The sequence below is a fragment of the Macaca fascicularis genome, chromosome 10 (assembly GCF_037993035.2).
Source record: "Macaca fascicularis isolate 582-1 chromosome 10, T2T-MFA8v1.1".
In the NCBI taxonomy this organism is placed as follows: Eukaryota; Metazoa; Chordata; class Mammalia; order Primates; family Cercopithecidae; genus Macaca; species Macaca fascicularis.
The window spans coordinates 6,372,402-6,398,575 of NC_088384.1; the positions used below are offsets into that span (position 1 = coordinate 6,372,402).

At 56.2% G+C, this 26,174-nt stretch overlaps 1 protein-coding gene across 2 annotated transcripts in view; it reads left to right on the forward strand.

Annotated features, from left to right (window-relative positions):
• The window catches only part of KIAA0930 (KIAA0930 ortholog), a 47,138-nt gene extending 21,188 nt beyond the window's left edge, over positions 1–25,950 (forward strand). Inside the window, exons 1-10 of one of the 2 annotated variants that reach the window (XM_065522005.2) lie at positions 8,013–8,217; positions 8,375–8,526; positions 15,048–15,167; positions 15,252–15,329; positions 15,662–15,763; positions 17,572–17,712; positions 18,379–18,573; positions 21,540–21,702; positions 23,889–24,047; positions 24,599–25,950. In XM_065522005.2, coding sequence (XP_065378077.1) covers positions 8,214–8,217; positions 8,375–8,526; positions 15,048–15,167; positions 15,252–15,329; positions 15,662–15,763; positions 17,572–17,712; positions 18,379–18,573; positions 21,540–21,702; positions 23,889–24,047; positions 24,599–24,639 — 1,155 coding nt within the window. In that variant the 5' untranslated portion in view covers positions 8,013–8,213 and the 3' untranslated portion in view covers positions 24,640–25,950. Of the gene's footprint in view, positions 1–8,012; positions 8,218–8,374; positions 8,527–15,047; positions 15,168–15,251; positions 15,330–15,661; positions 15,764–17,571; positions 17,713–18,378; positions 18,574–21,539; positions 21,703–23,888; positions 24,048–24,598 lie in introns of those variants that run through there. The other variant, XM_045363460.3, reaches the window with a different exon arrangement.
• The last annotated feature ends 224 nt before the right edge of the window (positions 25,951–26,174 follow it).

Consider the following 26,174-nt stretch of genomic DNA (forward strand, 5'->3'; position numbering starts at 1 on the left):
TTTTTTTTTTAGTAGAGACGGGGTTTCACTGTGTTAGCCAGGATGGTCTCGATCTCCTGACCTCGTGATCCGCCCGTCTCGGCCTCCCAAAGTGCTGGGATTACAGGCTTGAGCCACCGCGCCCGGCCTAAACCATTCTTTATTCCCAATTAAATCCTGCTTGGCTAATGGCATATATTTTTAAGAAGTTGCTGGATTCTTTTAAATGCTATATTTAAGATTTTTGTCTTGACATTCGTAAGTGAGATTAGCCTGTAATTTTCTGTGTATGTGGTCTTTGAAATCAATACTGTGCCTCCTTGTAAAAATGAGTTGGCATGTTTCTTAGGCTCTGAAGTTGGGTGAGTAGCCCTGAAGCTAGCTGTCTGTTTCCTGAAGATCTGATAGAATTGCTTTCCCAAAATCACTTCTTGGGCTGGGCGCAGTGGTTCATGCCTGCAATCCCAGCAGTTTGGGAGGCCGAGGCAGGCGGATCACTTGAGCTCAGGTGCTAGAGACCAGCCTGGGCAACATGGTGAAACCTGTCTCTACCAAAAATACAAAAAGTAGTTGAGTGTCGTGGTGCATGTCTATGGTTCCAACTACTTAAGGAGGCTGAAACAGGAGGATGGCTTGAGCCGGGGAAATGGAGGTTGCAGTGAGCCAAGATCACGTGACAGCACTCCAGCCTGGGTAACATAGATTCTGTCTCAAAAAAAAAAAAAAACCTCTTGGCCTGCTGGGCTAATGTACTTTTTTTGGGAGTAGTTCTTGGACATTTTTCTTTATAAAACAGAACCATCATTTTTAATCGCTGTAAACTATTTTAATTAGGGCTTTACCATAACTTGCTTAACTTGTGTGGTTTAATGGCTTAATCCTTTTCTAAAAAAGGGTTGGGGTGGGTTTCAAGGAGTGCCTCCTAAAGTCGAACTCGTGATTATTCCCAGGGTCTGGTTGGTGGGAAATATTCCAGGTTATCATAGTAACCAGAGTGGCAGTTGTCATTCATCGTTTCTAAGTGCGGGTTGCGCTGCTGAGCGCTGTGTAGGATCTCATTTGGTCTCCATGGTAACCGTAGGAGGCAGCTGTTCTAATTTTACTGATGAGGAAACGGAGGGTCGGAGAGGTTGTCACTTACCCACTTGGGCAGTGCATCACGAACGGGAATCAAGTCTGCTCTTGAACTCCAGTCTGACAAATCCTTCCCCCATCCCGTATAGTGATTGGACTCATGTGAAAGGCCTCAAAAGATAAAAGTTTCCCTTCTTTTTCAGTGTGCATCTGAAGAACCATCTCCGTGGAAAATAATTAAATCATGTTACATTGGCACTCGGCTGGGAAGTGGATCCCACAGCCCCCGTGCATGAAGCTCTTGTCCGAAGTTCTTCCAGGCATTCTTAGGCTATCCCAGGAAGACTTGGGGGTGCTTCAGGGCTCAGAGTAGCCCCTGTGAGCCCACTCCGCTGGGGACTTAGAAGTTGGGGGAGGGGGGAGGTTTGAAAGCCTGAGTTGCTTTCCTAGCTGTTCACCAGGTGACCCCTGGGTTCCCTCAGTTTCTGCATTTGCAACACAGCTGGGAGAATCCTCGTGCAGGGCCAGGGTAAGGATAAGGATGTGGGCTTATCCAGGAGAAGGATATGAGCTCTGTTGCAGGGGCTGGGTTCGAGTCTCAGTTCCTGAATATGCCTGATCTAGCCACTGGAGTCTCAACTTTTGGCTGAAAATGAAAACTGAGGTTTGAAACTAAGCTGAGGTTGTCCCCACCTCATAAAGTTGCCCTGAGGATCTGAAAAGACAATGGGTGGAAGGGTTTTATAAACTGTAGGGTGGGCTGAGCGTGGTGGCTCACGCCTGTAATCCCAGCACTTTGGGAGGCTGAGGCAGGTGGATCACCTGAGGTCAGGAGTTTGAGACCAGCCTGGCCAACATGGTGAAACCCTCTCTCTACTAAAAGAAACAAAAAATAAAATTAAATTAAAATAAAAAAAATTAGCTGGGTGTGATGGCGCATGCCTGTAATCCACCTACTCAGGAGGCGGAGGTGGGAGAATCACCTGAACCTGGGAGGCCGGGGTTGCAGTGAGCCGAGATCGTGCCATTGCACTCCAGCCCGAGCGACAAGAGCGAGACTCCATCTCAAAAATAAATGAATGAATAAATAAGTAAACAAACTGTAGGGTGCAGGGCACATGTGAGCTGTCATCACATTCCTCGCTCCTGAAACTAGCACTGTTGAGCCGTTGGTGCTGGCATGTCACCCGTCTGGTGTCGTGCAGAACTAGGAGGAGAACTAGTGGCAACTCAGAGGTGGCGGACACTGCACTGGGGTGTGGACGGCCCAGGCTTAATGCTCACTTCCCACGCGCCCTCTTCCCTGCTCGTCCCTGGAGTCACTCTCCTGGAAAGGGCTCTGCCAGTTCTGGAGTTGGAAGAAAGTGACTGACTTACAGAAGCAGGTCACTCGCTTGAGGCAGGGGAGGCAGCCGGATTGCCAGAACTCCCAGCAAATATCAGTTTTCCCGGTCCAGGCCATTGCCATTATTCACGGATCCACCTACTCACTGAAATGTATTTGTGACCCCAGAATCAGTACTCATGGTACTTTCAGGTTAATGACTGACATTCATGGAGTGCCGAAAAATTCCTTACCTGACGCACGTTTCCAGCTGAGGTCGGACAAGGCGATGCTGCATCTTCGTATGTCGGTCCTCACACTGCAAAGTAGTGTCCTTTTTGCGTCTAATTAGTGCCATGTCTTTTGCATTTTTTGTGCTTTTTGTCAGTGATTTAAAATGGCCCTGGGCTGAGGTGCTGTCTAATCCCAGGCACGAGATGGCTGTGATGTACTCTTTGGAGAAAATACACGTGTTAGAGAAGCTTCGTTCAACACTGATTGTTGCTGGGCGTGAGTTCAATGTTAGTGAATGAACTATATATTAAATATGGTATCTTTTTTTTTTTTTTTTTTAAACGGAGTCTCATTCAATCTCCCGGGCTAGAGTGCAGTGGCGTGATTTTACCTCACTGCAACTTCCGCCTCCCAGGTTCAAGCGATTCTCCTGCCTTAGCCTCCCAAATAGGCGGGATTACGGCGCCCGCCACCACGCCTGGCTAATTTTTGTATTTGTAGTAGAGATGGGGTTTTGCGATTTTGGCCAGGCTGGTCTTTAACTCCTGACCTCAAGTAATCTGCCCGCCTTAGCCTTCCAAAGTGCTGGGATTACAGGCATGAGCCACCGCATCTGGCCTCAAATAAGGTGTCTTGAAAGAGAAACATACATAAAGCAAGGTTATGAATTGATCAGTTGCTGAAAATGTGATCAGAGGACCCTAACCTTGTATTTCCCCTAGGAGCCAGTGGGCTGGTACTGACTAATTCAGTGTTCACGGTTGCCTCAGATGAGGAGAATGGACAGTAATCTGGCTCCATAGGACCCGGGGAGGGAAGGCAGGCCCGCGGGCACAGAGCTGTCCGAGGTGCTACCACAGTGAGCCTGGCTCAGCTTTCGGGGGCCACATCTGCTTCCATAAGTCTCCACTGTGCTTGAGGGTGGGGAAGACCTGCAGCCCTGACTGGCAAGACAGCAGGGAGAAGGGACAGACGGAAGTCTGGAGATGAGGAGGCTCTGTGCTGGACTAGAAGCTCCCAGGGCTTGTGACCCAGGGGATTTCTTGCTCGGCAGGCCCTGGGAAAGGGTAAAGGGAGAAGGGGTTTGCTTGTGGGAGAAAGAGTCAGCAGTGACTTCACAGGCCAGCTGTACCTTGTGTGCTTATTCACAGCCAGTTACTGCACCACGAGGCCAAAGGACACTGGAAGGTTTGGGATCCACTGACGTCATCCAGGCAGGTCACACTGCTGTGCTTGGTGTCAGTGTTTCTGACATGCAGGGCAGCAGAGCAGAGGGTCTCCAGCAGCCCACGTTGCAGCAGCTGGAGCTGAGCAGCCAGCAGAGCGCTTTCACTTCCAGCCAAGTCCTCACCTTGGATTCTGGGCGGGTGGCAGGTCAGAGGCCCATCTGACAGGTGGAGTCACTGAGGGTCAGAGAGGTTGGTTGAATGAACTGGCCACCTGGGTAGGGAGGGGTAGTGTCAGGACCTGAGCTCACGTGTGTTTGACTGCAGCTCCTAACATTGTACTGTGCCTCCGGGAATCAGATATCCCTCCAGTCCCGACCTTTCCTGGCTCTTGGATGTGGAGTGTGTCTGTGTTTGCCTCCCTTCCTCCCTCTGAAGAGAGGGAATCTCTTCTCTCTCCACTCTCCCCGCTCCCTTTCTTAATGAGTCCTATGATATTAAAAGTTGTACATTCATGGGAAAAAGTAATATCTTATGACTGAAAATATTAAGTCAAAACAAAAAAAAGGAAAACATCAACTCTGTTCAATTCATCCACTCCTACCGTTCTGGTCTGTTTTCCTCTAGTGTTTCCATGTGATTTATGGAGTTGTCATCAGTGTGTCTGCAACTTGGGGTTCTGCTTTTCCGCTAAACGTCATATTACACATATTCCCGTGCATCTGCATGTCATCTTTATAGCCATCCTTTAAAAAGATGGGTGACGATTTGGGTGAATACATACGGCTTGCTTTACCTCGGGGAAATGCCAGAAACTGCAGGATGTTGTGTCCTTTCCTTTCATCGTCTTCATCGTGGTTACTGCTGTTATTTTCTCTCATGAGTAACACATGAAATGTTTTTGTGCAAAAGGCCTTTAATTGTGCACTCCGCCATAAGGTAGATGCATAGGAATGAGAAAGTGCTCATTAGCTTCTCACGTTTTATTCTCTAGCATATCGGAGAGTTCCAGTTCAGTGCACCCTTGCCAGCATCAGCTACGACTTAACAATTTTATTGGCATATAATTTATGTAAAATAAACTGCATATATGTAGACTGAACAGTTTGATAAGTTTTTATGTTTTGTAAATTAATTAATTTTTTGAGACAGGGTCTCGCTCTGTCACCCAGGCTGGAGTGCAGTGGTGCCATCTCGACTCACTGCAGCCTCCGCCTCCCGGGTTCAAGTGATTCTTGTGCCTCAGCCTCCTGAGTATCTGGGATTACAGGTGAGCACTACCACACTCGCCTAAGTTTTGTATATATATATATATATTTTTTTTTTTGAGACGGAATCTCGCTCTGTCGCCCAGGCTGGAGTGCAGTGGCGCGATCTCGGCTCACTGCAAGCTCCGCCTCCCGGATTCCCACCATTCTCCTGCCTCAGCCTCCCGAGTAGCTGGGACTACAGGCGCCCACCACCTCGCCTGGCTAGTTTTTTCTATTTTTTAGTAGAGACGGGGTTTCACCGTGTTAACCAGGATGGTCTCGATCTCCTGACCTTGTGATCCGCCCGTCTCGGCCTCCCAAAGTGCTGGGATTATAGGCTTGAGCCACCGCGCCCAGCCAAGTTTTGTATTTTTAGTAGAGATTGGGGTTCACCATGTTGCTCAGGCTGGTCTTGAACTCCTGACCTCAAGTGATCCACCTGCCACGGCCTCCCAAAGTGCTGGGATTACAGGTGTGAGCCACCGCGCCTGGCCTAAATTTTATTTTTTAATACGCTTTTAGAGACAGAGTCTCATTCTGTCCCCCAGGTAGAAGTGCAGTGGTTCGATCATAGCTCACTGCAGCCTTGAACTCCTGGGCTCAAGGGATTCTCCCACCTCAGCCTCTGTAGTGGCTGGGACCACAGCCACGTGCCATCATGCCCAGCTAATTTTTATTTTTTTGTAGAGACAGGGTCTCACTACGTTGCCCAGGCTGACCTTGAACTCCTGGCCTAAAGCAATCCTTCCGCCTTGGCCTGTCAAAGTGCTGGAATTACAGGTGTGAGCTACCTCACCCGGCCAAGTGTGATGAGTGCTGATGGCCATACACACCTGTGAAACCAACGCCGCAATCAAGACGCAGAACCTTTGAGGGCGGCCACCCATCTGCTTTAAGTCACTCCAGTTCTGCCTTCTCCGAAACATCACGTGGATGGGATCATACAGTAAATAGCTTTTTGCGCCTGCTTTCTTTTGCTCTGCGGGACAAGTTTGAGGTTTATCCGCGGTGTGGTGTGGATCACTAGTTTGTTTTTATTGTGACACGTGTGCATTCTCCTGGTCTCCAGTTTGGGGCCGTTATGAACAAAGATGCTGTGAACATTTGTGTGCCAGTCTCGGTGGACATGTGCTTCATTTCTCTTGGGCAGGTCCTAGGAGTGGCTAGTGGCTGGTTTTGTAAGTATATGTTTAACTCTGTGAGAATCTGGCAGTTTTCCTAAGGGCTATTTTTTTGGGGTTTGATTTTGGTTTTTTGTTGTTGTTGTTGTTGTTTATTTGTTTGTTTTTTGAGACAGTCTTGCTTTGTTGCCTAGGCTGGAGTGCAATGGTGCAAACTCGGTTCACTGCAACCTCTGCCTCCTGGGTTCAAGCAATTCTCCTGCCTCAGCCTCTAGAGTAGCTGGGACTACAGGCATCCATCACCATACTTGGCTTATTTATTGGTTTGTTTGTTTGTTTATTTTTTCTGAGATGGAGTCTCGCTCTGTTGCCGAAGCTGGAGTGCAATGGCGTGATCTTGGTTCACTGCAACCTCTTGCCTCCTGGGTTCAAGTGATCCTCCCGCCTCAGCATGTTGAGAAGCTGGGATTACAGGCACCCACCACCATGCCCGGCTGATTTTTGTATTTTTAGCAAAGACGGGGTTTCACCATGTTGGCCAGGCTGGCCTTGAACTCCTGACCTCAGGTGATCCGTGCCCCCCTGCCCCAGCCTCCCAAAGTACTGGGATGATAGGCGTGAGCCTTAAAGACCAAATTTATTCTCTTATTCTGTTGGGCTCTAAGGGAACCAAAAGTGAAACAATGTTAAGAGGAGGTAACAAAGAATTGAATTTTATCCAGGAATAATCATAGCCCTTTGCTTAATTTTGCAAGGGTCTGTAGTAGGGTGAGTTGGGCATTGCCTGTTGCAAAAACGCGGCAGGAATTTCAAAGCGACTCTGCAGACAGCATGCATGTGTGGTTCCCCAGGTCCTGTGAGCCTGGGAGGTCTTGCCAGTCCTGTGGGCTCTCCTGACCCTCACCCCTGGAGGCTGACAAGGCTTGCTGACCCAGACCCTCACCAATGAAGCCTCCTTCTCTTTTCCTCCTCCTCACTGCCCTAGAGCCCAAGAGCCAGGCAGGGCATGGGCGTGGGTGGGTAACACACTGTTGGGCTGAGGGCCGGGGGCCGGGGCTGGCTTCGAGTCCTGGTTCTTTGGTTCTTTGGTTCGTGGTGTGGCTGACATCAGCCAAGGCTGGGGTGTTCTACGTTTGACTTGGCTGATGGCCGAGTCCTGGTCGGCCCACTGGTCTGTCTGTGAGGGCGAGAGAGGGTCCCAGCACCACTGGCCCTCAGGTTCCCCATCTCCAAGTGTCAGGATTAGTTCCTTCCAGCTGGACTAGTGCGGTCTAGTACCAGCACTAGATCGCACTGGTCAGTGAGGAAGACACACAACAAAAGCAGCCCTGGTTTAATCTCCTGAGTTGATAAGAGGGAGCTTGGCAGCATATTTCGAAGTGTTGAATCCATCTAGAGGGGGGACAAACCCACCTATGTTGATCCTACTGTGTGCCTGTGGTCTCGGTTTGTCTGCAGGTGCCCCAAGGAACCTGTGGCTCAGAGCCCCCGCCCGTTGTCCCGTCACCAGCAGCCGCGCTGGAACGGAAACCCAGGTCTTCCCTACCAAAGCCGGTGGGCTTTTTCTCTTTTGCAAGAAAATATTGCAAATATTTATCATAAAGAAATACCATCTGTAATACAAGGAGACGTCCCCGTGAGGATCAGATGAGCACGAAGCTGGCGAGCATTCAGGGCCAGCAGTGCAGACGCGGGGCAGGGGTGGGGCAGGTGCTGTCTCCCCGCGGTTCCGCCTGCAGCCTCGGAGGGCGGCTGTCCCTTTAAGTCGGGTTCCCGTTGGGATTGCCGCAGCCATCGGGGAGTGGGTGGGGGTGAGAGATGTTGGTGAGAGCCCTGCCTCTCCAAAGGCCCCCCCCAGCCAAGCCTTCCCGGCTTCCAGCCCAGACAGCCGCCAGCCAGTGGCGTTTCTGGCTCCTCGGGATTTTCCTTTTCCACTGAAGCTGCTGATTCATCCCCAGGCTGGAGTCGGGCTCAACTGTGGGGCTGGGAGCACGGGCTCTCAGGCTGCTGCTGGGCGGAGGAACTGGGCCTCCGGGGGGTGTCCTCCAGCCTCTCTGGATGCCCCATGGGTGGGGGTCGGGAGTGGTGAGGGAGGGGCAGCGCATCTCAGAGCCCTGGCAAATTTCTGGCCAGAAATGTGGGGGTATGGGCACAGCTTGGCCAAGGCCATGCTGCAAGGGCCAGGGTGGCCGTCCTTCCTCACTCCTGTCTGGCCTCCCTCTGCAGGGTGCTTCAAGGATGACCGCATTGTCTTCTGGACTTGGATGTTCTCCACCTACTTCATGGAGAAATGGGCTCCCCGGCAGGACGACATGCTTTTCTATGTGCGCCGGAAGCTGGCGTACTCTGGCAGCGAAAGCGGTGCAGACGGGAGGAAGGTGAGTGACCCCTGGCCCCTGCCCCTGCGTCCGTGCCCCAAGCATCCCTGTGGTGTCTGCTCTCGGCGTGCATGTGGGCTTTCCTCAGTGCTCATGCATAGCAAAGAGGGTGAGTGATATTTATTGAGCACCTACTGTATTCCAGGAACTGTGTAGACAGTCTCATGTGCAAATCTGGATGTGCTGAGTGTCTGTGCACATTGTCATTCATCTTCACTGTGACCCTGAAGGGCAGTGATTGCTGTCACCATCATAGCTTTCAGGAAACAGGTTCAGAGACAGCTGATCGGCTGGCCTCTTATAATTAGTCAGTAGATGGTAGAGCAAAGGTCGGGCTCCAGAGCCCAGAGCCCTCCCTCAGCCATGGCAGGGTGACGTGGCTCAGTGGTGGTGATGATGACGGTGTCTTCTACTTATTGAGCCCTCGCCATCATCTGGACACAGTGCTGAGCTCTCTTCTTCTCAGCCTCATTGTGAAGTCCCAACAGCTCGACAGGGTGGGTGTTCTTATCCCTGTCACAGATGAGGAAACGGAGGGCTCGGAGACGAAGTGATTCACCTAACATATTTCATCCACTAAATCTAAGTGTGGGAGGAGCTAATAAAATACATTTTGCATGCTTCCTTCTCTGTTTTTCACAGGCTTTTGCAGTTTGTAAAATGTTTAAGCAACCCCATATGCCAGACATGGACATGCTTTTGTTTTCCTTTAAAAACAAGAAATGAGAGGGCCGTGGAGCCAGGTCTAGAACTTGCAGCCTGCCTGGCTCTGTGACTCTGGGGCCATGTTTGCGGGCAGAGGCTAATGTAGGGATTACCTGGAGCCTGGCCTTGCCTTGGGCCCATTTTCTGAGCCTGAACACATGCGGGATGGATTTTCTGCAAGTGGGCAGGCCTGGGTGCCTTCATGCTGGCCCTGAGCCCTGAGCTAGCCCCACTTTGGAGGGACCAGCAAGAGACCATGAGCAACTGGCCAGAGAGGTGGGGGAGGAGCCAGGAGAGGGGAGGGCAGCCCAGGAGGGGAGGGCCGCCCAGGAGGGGAGGGCCACCCAGGAGGGGAGGGCTGCCCAGGAGGGGAAGTCTGGAGAAGTGGGGGCAGCCAGTGGGGTGCAGTGTCTGAAGGGCCCATTGGATTTGGTACCAGGGAGGGGTGGCGGCCTTAGCACAGCAGTTTCAGTGGCAGGTGGGCAGGGACTGGAGCCACTCAGGCAGGCAGGGGATGCTTTCTGGGAGGGATGAAGAGGAGGACGGACTGACTGGTGATGGGATCCCTGAGTAAGAACCTTCTGGAGCTGGCTCACGGCCCCTCAGAACCTGCTGCCACGCCCGCCCTGTCTGGGTGTGCAGTCGAGAGACCAGCTTTCATGGCCAGTCTTGCTTCCCCCTGGTTTACCATATGACATTGCCAGGTCATCTCCTCTCTGGGGTAAAGGGGGATCAGGGCAGGTGCCCTGAAAGGTGAGGGCCCTCCCATTGTGGACACCTGGGAGGCTGGGATGTTTGGGGTTGGCGTGACCACATGAGTGCCCTTGGCAGGGAGGTGGCTGGTGCCTCGGGATCCTCACTGCCCGTGACCCTCATGGCGGGCACAGGCTTCTCTAACCTCAGCACAGCTCTGGGGGGAGGCACTGCTCTCACCCATGGGAGCTGGAACTCAGAGGCTCAGGCCCTCTGTCGTCCCAGGGCTGTGGACCCTGCCCCTGTCTCCGTCCACTCCGGCCTCTCAGCTTCTGCTGGAGTTCAGGTTGCAGAGAACCTTTCCCCCACCCCCAAATGTTGGTCTTTTCCCCAAGGCAGAGTCTGCTGCAAGCAGGGGCTCTAACGAGGACTTGGCGCATTTGAGATACTGTCAGCTGTACTTTGAATTTTGATTCCAGAGAGGTCACGACTCTGGTCAAGAGGGCAGACAGGGAGGTGGGAGGATGGGTTGTGTGCACCCCAGATAGGCTGGGGTAGGGGGAGGAGAAAGGAACATCAGATGAGGGGTCCGTCTTGGGTGGAGGAGAAGTTAAAGGTGAGAGCCCTCCACTGAGAAAGCACAGCCCTAGATCCAGGCCTGAGGAATTTGGAGCAGTGGGGATGGGGCCACATCCAAGCTCTGCTGAAAATTTGGGGGTGTCAAGGTCAGGGAAGCCTGAGTCCCACGGGAGCAGGTGGCAGTCCAGCTATTCACATGCTAGAATATTCCGTTGTGACACCCACTGTGAACCATGTGCAGATGCCCCCCCACACTCAGTGCTGGGAGCACAGAAATGACTCATATCTGGCCTCAGTCTGTTGGGACAGACAGACAGTGTAGCCAGTGGTACGGAGCCATCAGTGCTGTGATGGTGGGAAGAGGAGCGGGGCGGTGGGGAGAGTGCAGAAGGTGACATCTGGTGGGCAGATTGTAGGACAGAGAGAGCGGGCAGCAGTGGGCTGACACGCCCCGTGGAGGGACCAGCGAGTGCAGAGCGGGAGGGTGTGTGATGGGTGCCACATGGGACCTGCCAGACTTGGCCGATGGAGATTGCGGGGCCTGGTGGGGGGTGGAGTCCTGGGGCTGCCCCAACTTGGCATTTTTCCCAGCTTGCCGGGCTGCAGTGCTGAGGGTGGCCTGCAGGGGGCGGGCTGGAGGCGCTGATGGGGAGATGGGGAGACCCTCCTGGCAAAAGCCCTGAGCCCTGGATGGAGGTGGGGGCCCTGCAGAGGCGCCTGCGCACTGCAAGTCCTCTGCGGCAGCCTGGCTGCTTCCCGCCCCCTCCCCATGCCCATCCCGCTGGTACCCGGTCGCCATAGCAACCGGCCGGGCCTCCTGCACCTAGCAGGGGAGGGTGGATTGGCAGGAGCTGCAGTATCAGGGGGACAGAATGCCGGGAACCCCGCAGTGCTCCAGGGCACGAGGGACATCCCCAGTCCAGCCTTTCCTAGGGAGGGATGTCCTGGATTTCCTGCCCTCTGTTTGCTCCAGCCCTGAACAAAACGCTCCATGTTCCTGGGCAGCCCATTGTGCCTTTGGCAGGAGGGGGACCTAACTGTGTGCTGCTGGCTCTGCGCTGGTGGCCCGAGCCCTGTGTCATGGTCCCGGGACACCTCAGGACCCTAAGGTGCAGATCATCTTCACACCCACTCAGAAAACCAAAGCTCAGAGACAGGGAGGAAGCTCCCCCGGGTCACACAGCTTGCCAGCAGCGAAGCCCTGACCCCAGTGTCACCTTTTCCTTTTTGGTAGATTGTTTTCAATATAACATCTATACGGAAGAACAAAGGTGTACACAGCTTGATTTTTTAGACTGAACACCTGGTTTCACCAGCCCCGAGATACAGAGTGACCAGAACACTGAGGCCCCTTCACCCCACCCCAGGGCTCACCCTCCTGTGCAGTCAGTGGGTTCTGTGTCCTCACAGCCCGTGTGTGTGGAGTCAGGCGGGTTCTGTGTCCTCACAGCCCGTGTGTGTGCAGTCAGTGGGTTCTGTGTCCTCACAGCCCGTGTGTGTGGTCAGTGGGTTCTGTGTCCTCACAGCCCATGTGTGTGCAGTCAGTGGGTTCTGTGTCCTCACAGCCCGTGTGTGTGGAGTCAGTGGGTTCTGTGTCCTCACAGCCCGTGTGTGTGGAGTCAGTGGGTTCTGTGTCCTCACAGCCCGTGTGTGTGGAGTCAGGCAGGTTCTGTGTCCTCACAGCCCGTGTGTGTGGAGTCAGGCAGGTTCTGTGTCCTCACAGCCCGTGTGTGTGGAGTCAGTGGGTTCTGTGTCCTCACAGCCCGTGTGTGTGTGCAGTCAGTGGGTTCTGTGTCCTCACAGCCCGTGTGTGTGGAGTCAGGCGGGTTCTGTGTCCTCACAGCCCGTGTGTGTGGAGTCAGTGGGTTTTGTCTGTCCTCACAGTTCATGTGTGTGGAGTTGGCGGGTTCTGTCTGTTCTCACAGCTCATGTGTGTGGAGTCGGGCAGGTTCTGTCCTCACAGCTCGTGTGTGTGGAGTCAGTGGGTTTTGTCTGTTCTCATAGCTCATGTGTGTGGAGTCAGTGGGTTCTGTGTCCTCACAGCCCCTGTGTGTGGAGTCGGGCGGGTTCTGTCTTCTCATAGCTCATGTGTGTGGAGTTGATGGGTTTTGTCTGTTCTCACAGCTCATGTGTGTGGCCTTGGTGGGTTCTGCCTGTTCTCACAGCTCGTACATTGGAACCGGGCAGTATAGTAGTATATTTTGTTTCAGGCTTCTTTCTTTCTGTGTCATGTTTGTGAGGCATGCCTGTTGACACAGGTGGTTGCACTCTGTCTGGTCTCACTGCAGTGTAATGCCTGTGGAGTGTACCGTGGTGGCCTGGCCACCCTCCTGTCAGTGGGTACCAGGCAGCTCCCAGTGTTCTCTCGGGCCTGGCTTTGGTGCACACACGGGCACCTTTCTGATGGGGAACCTGCTCTTTTGCCTGCCTGTGCGGTGGGCTGCCCTGAACAGCTGTGCCCACAGTCGTGCCCACGAGCCTTTCATTCACTGAGTCCATAATGCTTTGCTGAGCAAAATCAAATGAACGATCAATGAAGCGAGACCAGGAGGAGCAGCAGAGTCTTGTGAGCCCTAGGACCCTCAGCTCAGGGGCTCGGGGTGACTGCAGAGCCGCACAGGCGGTGGAAGTGGGAGGCCCCCCACCCGGAGACGTCTGTTTCTCACTCCTAGGCAAGGCTGGCCTCCTGCATCTCTTTCCATAGATCCCAGCTCTGCCCCGGGGGGCGCAGGCCTGTGCACCCGCAAGGGAGCCCAGCAATGCCCAGCCCCTCGGAGCCCGAGTCTGTGAGAGCGACCAGGACCAGAGGCCCCCAGTCAGCACAGCTGCATCAAAATTGAAAGCCAGGCCGGGCATGATGGCTCACGCCTGTAATCCCTGCACTTTGGGAGGCTGAGGCGGGTAGATCACTTGAGGTCAGGAGTTCGAGATCAGCCTGGCCACCATGGTGAAACCCTGTCTCTACTAAAAATACAAGAAAAAAAAAATCAGCCAGGTGTGGTGGCAGATGCCTGTAATCTCAGCTACTTGTTAGGCTGAGGCAGGAGAATCACGCAAACCCAGAAGGTGGAGGTTGCAGTGAGTTGAGACCGTTCCACTGTACTCCAGCCTGGGTGACAGAGCGAGACTCCATCTCAAAAACTAAAAGAGGCCGGGCGCGGTGGCTCACACCTGTAATCCCAGCTCTTTGGGAGGCCGAGGCGGGCAGATCACAAGGTCAGGAGATCGAGACCATCCTGGCTAACATGGTGAAACCCCGTCTCCACTAAAAATACAAAAAAAAAATTTAGCCGGGCGAGGTGGCGGGCGCCTGTAGCCCCAGCTACTCGGGAGGCTGAGGCAGGAGAATGGCATGAAACCTGGAGGTGGAGCTTGCAGTGAGCTGAGATTGTACCACTGCACTCCAGCACTCCAGCCTGGACCACAGAGCAAGACTCTGTCTCAAAAAAAAAAAAAAAAAAGTAATTGAGGCCGGGCGCAGTGGCTCATGCTTGTAATCCCAGCACTTTGGGAGGCCAAGGCAGGCGGATCACCTGAGGTCAGGAGTTCGAGACCAGCCTGACCAACATGGCGAAACCCCATCTCTACTAAAAATACAAAAATTAGACAGGTGTGGTGGCGCGTGCCTGTAGTCTCAGCTACTCAGGAGGCTGAGGCAGGAGAATCACTTGAATCCAGGAGGCGGTGAGCCGAGATCGTGCTGCACTCTAGCCTGGGTGACAGAGAGAGATTCTGTCTCAAAAAAAAAAAGAAATTGAAAGCCAGTCTCCTAGGAGAGGTATAGACATGCTTTGCTTTCTCTCTGATTTGTGTTTATTATTTGATCTTCAGTAAACTTGACTCTGATCTGTTAAAACTGGGCTAATACCTGCCTTGCAGGGTTGCTGTGAAAGGATTAATAATTTGTGAAATGTGTAGCCCAGATCCCGCCATCCACTAAGAGCTCAATAGGGATCACTATTATCATTGGTGCCACTTAGCAAATATTAGCTCTTCAAATCATTGTGACAACTTTGAGGGGAAGATGCCCTTAGTCCATTATACAGATGAAGAAACTGAGGCTCAGCGAGGAGAATGGATGGTCCCCGTGTCCCATCTCCCATCACTAGAGAACTGGGGAACAAGAATTGGAGTTCTGGCCGGGCACAGTGGCTCACACCTGTAATCCCTGCACTTTGGGAGGTCGAGGCAGGAGGCTCACCTGAGCCCCGGGGTTCGAGACCAGCCTGGACAACATGGCGAAACCCCATGTCTACAAAAAATCTTAAAAATTAGCCGGGTGTGGTAGCATGTGCCTGTGGTCCCCGATGCTTGGGAGGCTGAGGTGAGAGGATTATTTGAGCCCAAGAGGTTGAGGCTACAGTGAGCTGTGATTGCACCTCCAGCCTGGGCAACAGTGTGAGACCCTGTCACAAAAAATAATGACAAAAAAGAAGTAGAGTCCTTGTCTGTCGTAATACCTGCCCAGCATAGTAGTCAGGGCGAAGAAGAGCACCTGGACCACAGTGGGCCCTGGACACTCACTTCTGCTGTGGGCCTCGCAGGCGACTGAGCCCGAGGTGGAGGTGGAGGTGTACCGGCGGGACTCCAAGAAGCTACCAGGCCTGGGAGACCCTGACATCGACTGGGAGGAGAGCGTCTGCCTGAATCTCATCCTGCAGAAGGTATGGGGTGGATGGCTGGGGCTGCGGATTGGCCCCGAGGGGTGGCTGACCCCTCCCTGCGTGCTGAACCATGCTCTCTTCTAGCTGGACTACATGGTGACCTGTGCGGTGTGCACACGTGCCGATGGCGGGGACATTCACATCCATAAGAAGAAATCTCAGGTGAGCCCTGGCGTGGGAGCCCCCGCCTCCCAACTGCCAGTTCAGCCCCCGCGTGGTAGACCTCTGGCTGCCCAGCATTTGAGAGAGACAAGTCCTCCCGCTTACTTCTCTGCCCCTGAGGTGAGGGGTCTGACTCCAGAAATCCGCTGAGCTCCTGGGATCCTGTATCCCATTCGAGGAGCACAGAATCAGCTTATCCCTCACATCTCCGGGGAGGTCTGTGGCTTTGGACCGGCTCTGGGCCAGGTGGCCTCTCTCTACTGGCTTGGACTGACTCGGGGCCTGTGTGCGGGGCAGGGCCTCACTTGTCCTCCACATCTGCTTTCTTCCAGCAAGTGTTCGCGTCCCCGAGTAAACACCCCATGGACAGCAAAGGGGAAGAGTCCAAGATCAGCTACCCCAACATCTTCTTCATGATTGACAGCTTCGAGGAGGTGAGCTCCATGCAGGGCCCCTCTCCTTAGCTTCCCCTCCTCGGGATATGGGTGTCAGGCGCTTCTCCCCCCCGCCTTAGCCTTGCAGAAAGGCGTGGGTGGCTTGGAGCCGGGAAGAGTCCAGCTGAGGCAGACGTGGCTCGCTCTCTTCCTGGTGTTTGCTTGTGGGCAGGTGAATTCCCCTGGCGCAGCCTCCGCTTCCTCCTCTGTAAAAGCAGTGTCATGATCATCTGTCCTACTTACTGTCATCTGTCCTACTTACTGTCACCTGTCCTCCTTACTGTCGCCTGTCCTCCTTACTGTCGCCTGTCCTTACTGTCGCCTGTCCTTACTGTCGCCTGTCCTCCTTACTGTCGCCTGTCCTTACTGTCACCTGTCCTCCTTACTGTCGCCTGTCCTCCTTACTGTCGCCTGTCCTCCTTACTGTCGCCTGTCCTTACTGTCGCCTGTCCTCCTTACTGTCGCCTGTCCTCCTTACTGTCGCCTGTCCTTACTGTCGCCTGTCCTCCTTACTGTCGCCTGCCCTCCTTACTGTCGCCTGCCCTCCTTACTGTCCCCTGTCCCCCTTACTGTCGCCTGTCCCCCTTACTGTCGCCTGTCCCCCTTACTGTCGCCTGTCCCCCTTACTGTCGCCTGTCCTCCTTACTGTCGCCTGTCCTTACTGTCGCCTGTCCTCCTTACTGTCGCCTGTCCTCCTTACTGTCGCCTGTCCCACTTACTGTCGCCTGTCCCACTTACTGTCGCCTGTCCCACTTACTGTCGCCTGTCCTCCTTACTGTCGCCTGTCCTACTTACTGTCACCTGTCCTCCTTACTGTCGCGTCAGGGCTGAAGACCAAAAGGCTCCTGAGTGGGGGGATGCCTCATACACTCTCGCAAGCAGCGCTGCCCGGGCGGGAGGAGCCATTATTAGTGCCAGTAAACTATAAAGAAGCACCTCCACGCCTGCACTGACTTGGAATCCTAGGATGTCAAAGAGGGATGGGGTTTCCGGAGTTATCTGGGCCAAGCCTTTGTTTTAAGGTTTGGGAAACGGGCCTGGGCAGAATGAGACTCACTGAGAAACACAGGGCGCTGGGAGGGTGGGGAGGGAGCCGGTCGCGCCTCACTCCCCGCTCTGCCCACCCGTGTCTCTCCTCTGTTGAGGCCCTGGTCGGGGTCCTTGTGCGCATCCGAGGCCCTTAGGGTCCTGAGGACTGAGAAGGAAGGCATGCGCGTCCGCAGGAAGATCCCAGGCTCGGGGAGGTCGTGTCCCCTCCCCAGGCACACGCAGCTCCTGCGTGGCAGAGCTGAGATTTGCATCTAAGTCTTTGTGTCCTCGGAGCTCAGTCTGTGCGCCAGACCCTGGGAGCAACGACTCGTTAAGGCGGCAGGATAGGGCCTGTGGCACCTTAGTCTGATATTGTCACCCCAGGTGGGCAGTCACCCTGCCACCACCACTGAGCCTTTGGCTACACAGGAGCCTCAAAGATGTGGCGGGCAGGGCTGGGCACCCCAGGCGGTGTGGAGGGGCCCAGACAGTGGCCTACGGTCCTGGTGAACCGTCATGAGGGCGTGCATCTTCCGCCAGTCCCAGCGTCTCCGTAAGGGTCCCTGTCCTCCTCTGCTGCTCAGCCCCTGCCCCAATGTGAGGCTGTTCCTGTCCCATGGGCCTTGGAGGGCATGGGGCCACAGGAGTGTGTGACAGAGAGCCAGCTGTCCCCTGTACAATGGGTTTTCCGAGCAGCCCTCCCTGCCGGTTGGGCCAGGCTGTGGTGTGGGCGGTGGGAGCTGATGGTCATGTCCTTGTCTCTCTGTGCCCTGCCCCAGGTGTTCAGCGACATGACTGTGGGAGAAGGAGAGATGGTCTGTGTGGAGCTGGTGGCCAGTGACAAAACCAACACGTTCCAGGGGGTCATCTTTCAGGGCTCCATCCGCTATGAGGCGCTCAAGAAGGTGTATGACAACCGGGTGAGTGCGGGGCGGCCTCACAGGCGCTCCCGGGCCCGGGGTCGGCGGCTCTACAGCCCACCTTGGTCCACACCACGAGGCCTCCCAGCCTGCTTCTGCGTGGTAGCGGCCACCAGGGGCACCCGCAGCCCCCGGGCTCCTTCTAGGCGCTCCCTGGCCCTCTTCACATCATTCTTCATGGTCGGCCTCAGCCCACGCGGGCCGCTTGCCTTCATCTGAAATGAGCGGGACTTCCTCAGTCTCTAGTTCCCTAGGAAGTGATGGCTGATAGTGTCACTCGCTTCCTGCGACTGGCCCTGGAAGCGCTCCGAGTCGCCCCCAACTAAGCAAGCAGATGTGGGCAGGCTGCTGTCCCCCAGCAGGCACCATCTACAGCCAGCCTTGCTGCCAGCCTGGCGCCCTGTCCTCAGCCTGGCGCCCTGTCCTCAGCCTGGCGCCCTGTCCTCAGCTTGGCGTGTGGTTCATGGGGCGGTGGGAGGGGTGCCAGGAGGGGCACCAGGCAGGGATGTGGTTCCATTCCAGCTGCCTCGCCTGCTGGCTCAGACCCTCCCTCCTGGGCAGCCCCCGCTCCTTGAGGGATGGTCACCCTGGCTGTTCATGTCCCGGGGAGGGGCCCCATGGAGCCATCGCCACCTCCCTGACTCAGGCTGCCCCGCCGGCCCCCAGGTGAGCGTGGCCGCCCGCATGGCACAGAAGATGTCGTTTGGCTTCTACAAGTACAACAACATGGAGTTTGTGCGCATGAAGGGCCCCCAGGGCAAGGGCCACGCCGAGATGGCGGTCAGCCGAGTGTCCACAGGTGACACGTCCCCCTGTGGGACTGAAGAGGACTCCAGCCCAGCTTCGCCCATGCACGAGCGGGTAAGGGCTGCATGGCTGGGGGCTGGGGCTCCTGTCCCTCGGGTTCACTTTCCACTGTCTTCCCCCGTGCTCACGGCCCCCCGGGGACAAAGATGTCATCATCCCCACCCACCAGTGTGCAGGCCGAGGTGCCGAGCGTGCGGAGGCCGGACCCCCAGCCCTTCTCTTTGCTCAGTGGTTTGTAGGAGGCGCTGCTGCGGGGGAGGTGTTCCTGCCTTGCAGACCTGGAGGGCTGTGCCTGGCCAAGGTCACACCGCAGGCTGGTGCTGGGCCAGGCCTCTTTCTGCCTCCCTGAGATGCCGCAAAGCCAGGCTGAGTCCACAGGGCCAGTGGGCAGAAAAGACTGGCTGGGGACCCAGGCCCGGCCCTGGCGCCTGCCTGGGTGGACCTGCTGGGTGGACCTGCTGGGTGAGCGTGGGTACATGGCCAGCCTTCCCCGGTGAGTCAGATGGGAATGATGGTGGCTGAGGGCCAGCCAGAGCATGCAGAGGCCTAGACCACCCAGCTCTGCCCCGCGGTTTGTACGAAGCACTGCTGCAGGAGAGGCGTTCCTGCCTCGCACACCTGGAAACCAGACTTGCCAGCTTGCGCCAGGTCACACGCTGTCTTGGGATAGCACTGGGCTTGGGCCCCTGCTCTGTCTCGAGGCCACCCTCCTTCCCCAGGGCGGGAGGCTGAGGTCAGCAGTGGCTTTGCTCCCAGCAGCCTGTAGTGGGGCACAGACAGGAGAAGGCCTCCAGCCCACTGGCTGCTTTGCTCTGCCTGGTTCTTGCAGAGGGGCTGCCCAGAGCCGTAGGTCTTGGAAGAGGACAGGTGTGCTGGGCGGGGGGTGCCCGTGGCACAGGTCCGGGGCAGTCCTGCCCAGCCGTTGTCCAGGAGAGATGCCGCCCACAGCCGGAATCCTGCTCTGCTGCTCTCACAACCTTGGGTGTGTCTCTTCCTCTCCAAGCCTCAGTTTTCTCATCTAGAAACAGGGCACGAGGATACCTGCCCCTTCAGTATTTGGGAGGCTCTGAGGAGTCTGGGGCTTGGCCCTCAGGAGGATTCCCAGGTGGCAGCCGCTGTAGTTGCTGTTGACCTACTTGGAAAGCAGACGCATGGGAATGTAATCAATGCTTTACTGCAGACATGCCTGCGATGAGGGAGTGTGTGTTTGTTATACTTTTAATTCGAGAAAGATCTTAACCATACTTATCTCCAGGCGGTCAGATGTTGGTTTTCTTTCTCTTCTGTATACCTTTTTTTTGTTGGGGTGGGGGGAGTATCTTCTGTAATGAATGTGTTTTACAATCCAAAGACAGCAAGTGCTATGTTTTGCAAAGATGGGTGAGAACGGCAGGCAGCGGCCTCTCTCATCTTTGGAATGAGGTGGTTTATATTTCTGAGTTCCTTTCTGAGATAAAGGGCCTGGTTCTTATTCCTGGTCCTTAATTATCCCCTGGGACTCTGACAAAATGTGTGTGTGAAAGTCCTTATGAAGATGTGGCCCGAGCTCTGGGCTGGACAAATGTGGGTGCCGTCTCCAGCCACAGCGTGAGGGCTGAGTGACCATAGCTCACTAGACCTGCCTGAGCCTTGGTTTTCCCATCTGTCCAGTGGGAGTGGTTGTGAGGGGTGTGAAAGTCCCTGGTGCCTTAGCAACTGGGCAGCCGTGGGATTCAGGGGGAGGGACGTGCTAGGGTCACACAGGGTCAGCAGCGGGGCTGGCCCCTGGGGACTGCCACCTGTGCGCCTGCTATTACCTGTCTCCTTCTCCTGCGGGGTCGTCTGGAGCCAGTGCGTGACACATGCTGACTCTGTGTATTGTGGTTGGTGCTGTTTGTTTCTTTTATCTTTTGAAAACCTTCCCCGGCTTGTGGGAACACCGTCTGGAGCCCAGCAGCTGCCAGGACTTTGGTGGATGTCGGAGCCTTGACGAGGAGGCTGACGGGGCTCCCGAAGTCTCGGTCCCAGCTCATCCTGCTCCTCAGATTCTTGTTGGCATGGGGAGGAGGGAGGAGATGGGCTAAGTTCCCTCTGGCTGGAACGCCCTTCCCCCCCTTCTTCACCTGGCGAACTCCTACTCGTCCTTCAAGACCCAGCTCCAGCGGCGTCTCCTCCAGGAAGCCTTCCCTGATTTCCCAGGCTGTGGATCCTTTTTGCCTCTGTGCTTCATGTATCCTGTGCTTCTCTTTCTCTGTCTCCACAGCCAGCATGCTGTCTATGGTTGTCACTCTCTGAGTCTGTCACCCCAGCAGACTGTGAGCTCCTTGAGGGCAGGGACCTGCGGTGTGCCTATCTGTCCTTAGTGCTGTGGCTGCCTGGCCCTGAGTGGGTGTGAATGTTTGGTGACCAGAACCAAACGTGATTAGAAGTGGGGAGGAGACAGAGGCCTAGAGACACTTAGCACAGCATCTCCTGTGAGGGGTGCTGGGAACAAGAGGGATGGGGCCACTTCAGCCCTGAGAAGTAGGTTAAGGAGCGTGTCCCCTGGAGGACAGAAGACAGGGCTGCTGCCATCCTGCTTGGTGACCACAGGCAAGCCAAGGTCTCAGTCCCTGCTTTAGTTTCCTCATCCGTCAGATGGGCTGACGCTAGCCCCTGTCTCATGGAGCTGGGAGGCTCGGTGGGTCTCTGTGGGGCCAGTGCTCACTCAGCGTCAGCAACTGTTGTTCATTTGTGCTTGAACATCCCCCTAACCAGTGTCTGAGGCCCAGAGGACGGGGTCTTTCTGCCATTTGCGGCAGCAGCCTGGTCGCTCCTCGGGCAGCACTGGTGGCCAGGTGGCCTGCTGGCCCCTGGGCTGGAACGCATCTTCCAGTCTCTAGGCCCCACCTAGCACGGGCCAGTTGGGGCTGGATCCTCTTGGCCGAGCGGCCTCTTCCCTGGGAGCTGTGTCAGGTTGTTTGAGGACGGGAGAGGAGGGGCGTTGGGACCCCCGGGTATGGGGCTATTCTGCTCTGGTGACTTTGGATCCTTGTTCCCAGGTGACCTCCTTCAGCACGCCCCCCACCCCAGAGCGGAACAACCGGCCCGCCTTCTTCTCCCCATCCCTCAAGAGGAAGGTGCCCCGGAACCGGATCGCCGAGATGAAGAAGTCTCACTCGGCCAACGACAGCGAGGAGTTCTTCCGGGAGGACGACGGCGGAGGTGACCCCCTACTCCGTGCCCTAGGGCCCCCGCACCCTTCAGTCTCCTCTTGATCCAGACCATTTATTTATTCATTCATTTGTTCATTCAGCAACACTTAGAGAGTGGGTGCCATGTGCCAGCCACGCCTCCAGGAGCTGAGGGTAGAGCCGGGGACGGACAGAAATGGCTGCCTCCGGGGGTCCCGTCCTGGTGGGCCCAGGCATCTCCTTGGCAGAGTGCTTGGAGCCCAGATGTGCAGCAGTATGTCAGTTTCAGGGGATTCCCCACCTTTCTAAGACCTTTCAGCCTGCTTAAGAAGGCCGATGGGGCCAGGCGCGGTGGCTCAAGCCTGTAATCCCAGCACTTTGGGAGGCCGAGACGGGCGGATCACGAGGTCAGGAGATCGAGACCATCCTGGCTAACACGGTGAAACCCCGTCTCTACTAAAAAATACAAAAAACAAGTCGGGCGAGGTGGCGGGCGCCTGTAGTCCCAGCTACTCGGGAGGCTGAGGCAGGAGAATGGCGGGAACCCGGGAGGCGGAGCTTGCAGTGAGCTGAGATCCGGCCACTGCACTCCGGTTTGGGTGACAAAGCAAGACTCCGTCTCAAAAAAAAAAAAAAAAAGGCCGATGGGTGATCTGATGGCTCCACACACACCGGCTGTGGAGGGAGAGAGGAGGGCTCCCCTCCCTTGGGTCAGCTCACCCTCAGGGGGAGGCCCGGCCTTGCTAGCTCTGTGCAGCCTCCCAGGACCGTGTGCTCTTTGGTGACAGAGTCGCCACCTCGTGCAGCCTCCCCCCAGCCTCCTGTGCCTCTGTCCCCCAGACTCTGGGTGTCTGTATCTGGGTGTTCCTGTGCCCCGCAGTCCTGCCCAGGCAGTCTGCACTCTCTCCTGAGCGCCTGCACCTGCTCCCTGTCCGCGCTCAGTGACTGTCCAGAATACAGGAGTCGTTCCCAGAGCCCCCAGGGAGGCCATGGGGGGGTTTTAAGCAAGGGAGTGACACAATCAGATTAGCATATTTAAAATGCCACTCAGCAGACCCTGTGGGAAATGGCTCCTGAGGACAGGGGTGGCCATCACAGACAGGTTGGGAGGTTCTGCCACGCTCTGCTGGCGTGGACCACGTGCCTTCCTCACCGTCATCCTCAGGACCCAGTGGGCGCCTGGCTCTGCACTGTGTGCCTGTCTGTTGAGTGTATGGAAGTGAAGGATTGGCCAGGCGCAGTGGCTCACACCTGTAATCCCAGCATTTAGCAAGGCCGAGGTGGGTGGATCACCTAAGGTCAGGAGTTCGAGACCAGCCTGGCCAGCATGGTGAAACCCCGTCTCTACTAAAAACACAAAAAATTAGCCCCGCGTGGTGGCAGGAGCCTGTAATCCCAGCTACTCTGGAGGCTGAGGCAGGAGAATTGCTTGAACCCGGGAGGCAGAGGTTGCAGTGAGCCGAGATTGCACCATTGCACTCCAGGCTGGGCAACAAGAGTGAGACTATCTCCAAAAAAAAAAAATAAGGAAGTGAAGGATTCGCTGATAACTCCCACTGAGCACCTCCCCCAGCGGGGAGCTGGGGCTGCAGCATTGGTCAGAAGAGGTGGCAGCCTTTGTCCTGACTGCTGGAACCAAGAGGCAGGGGCCCCGCCTATGCAAGGCCCGGGTCAGGGACTCCAGCACTGGCCTCGACCTGCTCTTGTGTGAACTTGGGCCAGCCCCTTCCCCACCTGGGCCCGTTCCCGAGTCAGTGAGAAGTATTGATCACTGCCCTAGTCTACCTCTCTGGGGCAGGTTCCCCCAGCCGGGACCGCAGGACTGGGTAACGGTGCAGGTCGGCCCAGGCTTGCCCCTCCCATGCTCTGCAGGTGGCAGTGCCTAGTTCCAGGGACAGGGCCCGCGGAAGCAGAGAATTACACGCTCTGTGTACCAGCCCCCCTGGAGGAGACTGAGCTCGAGACAGAGAAGGGAGAGATGAGGGGTGGCCAAAGCCTTCCTGGAGGTGGAGGCGTGGGTCTGGATGGAGGAGGGGGGAGGGGTGTCACGGGCGAGGAGGCGGCCGCTCTGGAGTGCGTGGGTGCTGGTGTGGGGGTGTTGGTAAGGAGCGTCCCGGCCTCAGCAGAGCGTGGCCTCAGCCTGGCCTGGGAGCTGGCGTCCTGCTCTTCCCCCCGCAGCCCGTGCTGTGGGCCTTGACCTGGCTTTCTCTCCTCCAGCCGATCTGCACAATGCAACCAACCTGCGGTCTCGGTCCCTGTCGGGCACGGGACGGTCCCTGGTTGGGTCCTGGCTGAAGCTGAACAGAGCAGATGGAAACTTCCTTCTCTATGCACACTTAACCTACGTCACTTTGCCGCTGCATCGGATTTTAACAGGTAACGCTGGCTGATTTTAACAGGGAAGCTGCCGCCCTCACAGCCAGCTCTACCTCCAGGGCCTTGGTGCTTGCGAGCCACCCGGAGTCGTCCCGCCCCGTCCTGTCGGTGGGTTTCTTTGCAGGGCTCTTGGCCTCCTTGTCTCAGACTTTGGGTGGAGCCGTAGCTTTCCCAGAATCCTCCCTTTGCTCACCTTTCTGGCACACCTGCTGTCCCCTCGAGTGGCCACATGCCCGGGTGTGTGTGATTCACAGGCGATTGGAGGCTCTTGGGCCACCTCGCCGACCCAGGCCTGCAGCAGCTGTGACAGGCCGTGGCTCTGGCCCCCACACCAGCTTGCACCTGAGCCCCTGCAGGGTGTGCCGTTGCTGCAGGCCCGTTTCCCAGTCTGCAGGGTGGGGATGGTGGAGACACGTCTCCTCTGCAGTCTGTGAGGCCTGGAGAGGAGATGCGTGAGTGGCCGAGGCGGGCTTCCTTCAGAAGTGGCACTGCTTAGCACTCACTGCTGTTGAGGGTTACTGTTTCACCTGCTTCCCTCCTGCCGGCCCTAGACATCCTGGAAGTTCGGCAGAAGCCCATCCTGATGACCTAGCCACGTGCGGAGCCTGTGCAGAGCCCCGGCCGGGCCCAGCCCTGGGAGTGCTGCCAAGTGCCTACCTGTCCACCGCCACCGGGGCCTCCTGTGACCCGCCAGTGCTGGAGCCGCAGCCAGGCGAGGCCACTCGACTCCCGGGGCCAGGGCCGACTCCACGAACACCAGCCCAAACTGAAGTGCCTCTTCCCTCCCCTGCTGGCTCTGCTCCGCCCTGTGCCCCCGCCCGTCGCCCCCCACCCATCTCTGGAGAGCCCTCTGCACCCAAACAGGACTAGAGCTGCTGAGCGGCCATGAGAGAGAGCGGGAGGAGCAGCTGATGCCCAGAGCGGGGCCGGACCGGCGCATCTATGTTCTCGTGCCCCCAGCAGCAGGCGGAACCACCCAGCCAGGGCACTCAGCGCATCAGACTGTCCACACCTTCTTGAGGAACGCCAGTTGAAGATTCTGGAATGCCATGCGGATGAACTTCAGCACCCGCGTCAGTCCCAGCTCATCCTTCCCAGTTTACCACTTTGTTCTAACAGGAGATGGGAATACAAGAAGTTTGATGGCTTTGCCCTGGGCTGGGAATACCTCACCCACGCCCAGTTCCAGAAAGGCCTCCAGCTGAGCAGACGGCCCCGATCCCGCCAGAACGGCCTTTTGCTTCCAGCCAAAGAACACCGCCAACACACACACCTCCAACCTGGGACATCCACGCTGGGCCTCGGACGGAGGGACCCGCAGAATGTGGATTCTGAGGGTGGTTGGGAGGCCTCGGTAGCCGCGCAGAACAGGGTATCTGCCCAAGCGTGTCTGACGTGGGGTGGGGCTGGCATCATCCCAGGGAGGTTCTAGGGGGGGCCCCGCCTTCTGGGGGCGGGGGTGGCTTCATCGTCCCTGGTTTCCTGGAGCTCACGTCCTTTGACAGCGTGTGCTGGTCCCATCTCACACCAGCTCACTGAGGCAGAGGAGTTGCTCAGAGGCTCACACGGGCACTCCCATCGGTTCGTGTGAGCAGCCGCCCAGCCCCAGGCCTGCGCTCAGCCTGCTCCAGCATGAAGGCGTTTCCATCTGCAAGGATGCACGGTCCCCTCCCCAACTGGGAATCAGCTGGAAGCTGGGTCTCTTCGTGGCTGGTTTTGTTTGAAGTTCCCAGGAATGTTTCAGGTTTTCCAGCGATGTGTTTAGGGATCTCGGGGGGGGAAAGGAAGAGGAGGGGCTTGTTCGCCCATCTGTTTATTCTTTGGGCTCCGGGAACAGGGGACTACTTTGGGGCTTTCTCCAGACTTTTGTATGTTATTATTAAAAGCGAGCTATTGCATTTCACTCTGCCTCATTTGCCCACCTGTGAAATGGGGCTTACACCACCTACCTCACTGAAGTCTCCAGGGTTCAAGTGTGTGGCTGGGTCAGGGCACGGTCACCCATCATTCTGCCTAGGTCGGGTCGGATGTTAGACTCCTGGGATGCCTACCTCCCCCTCCCCCTTTGTAATAACCTAGTCCGAGACCGTGCTTGATGGGGGATTTGAACCTTCTCTCTCCTCTAGC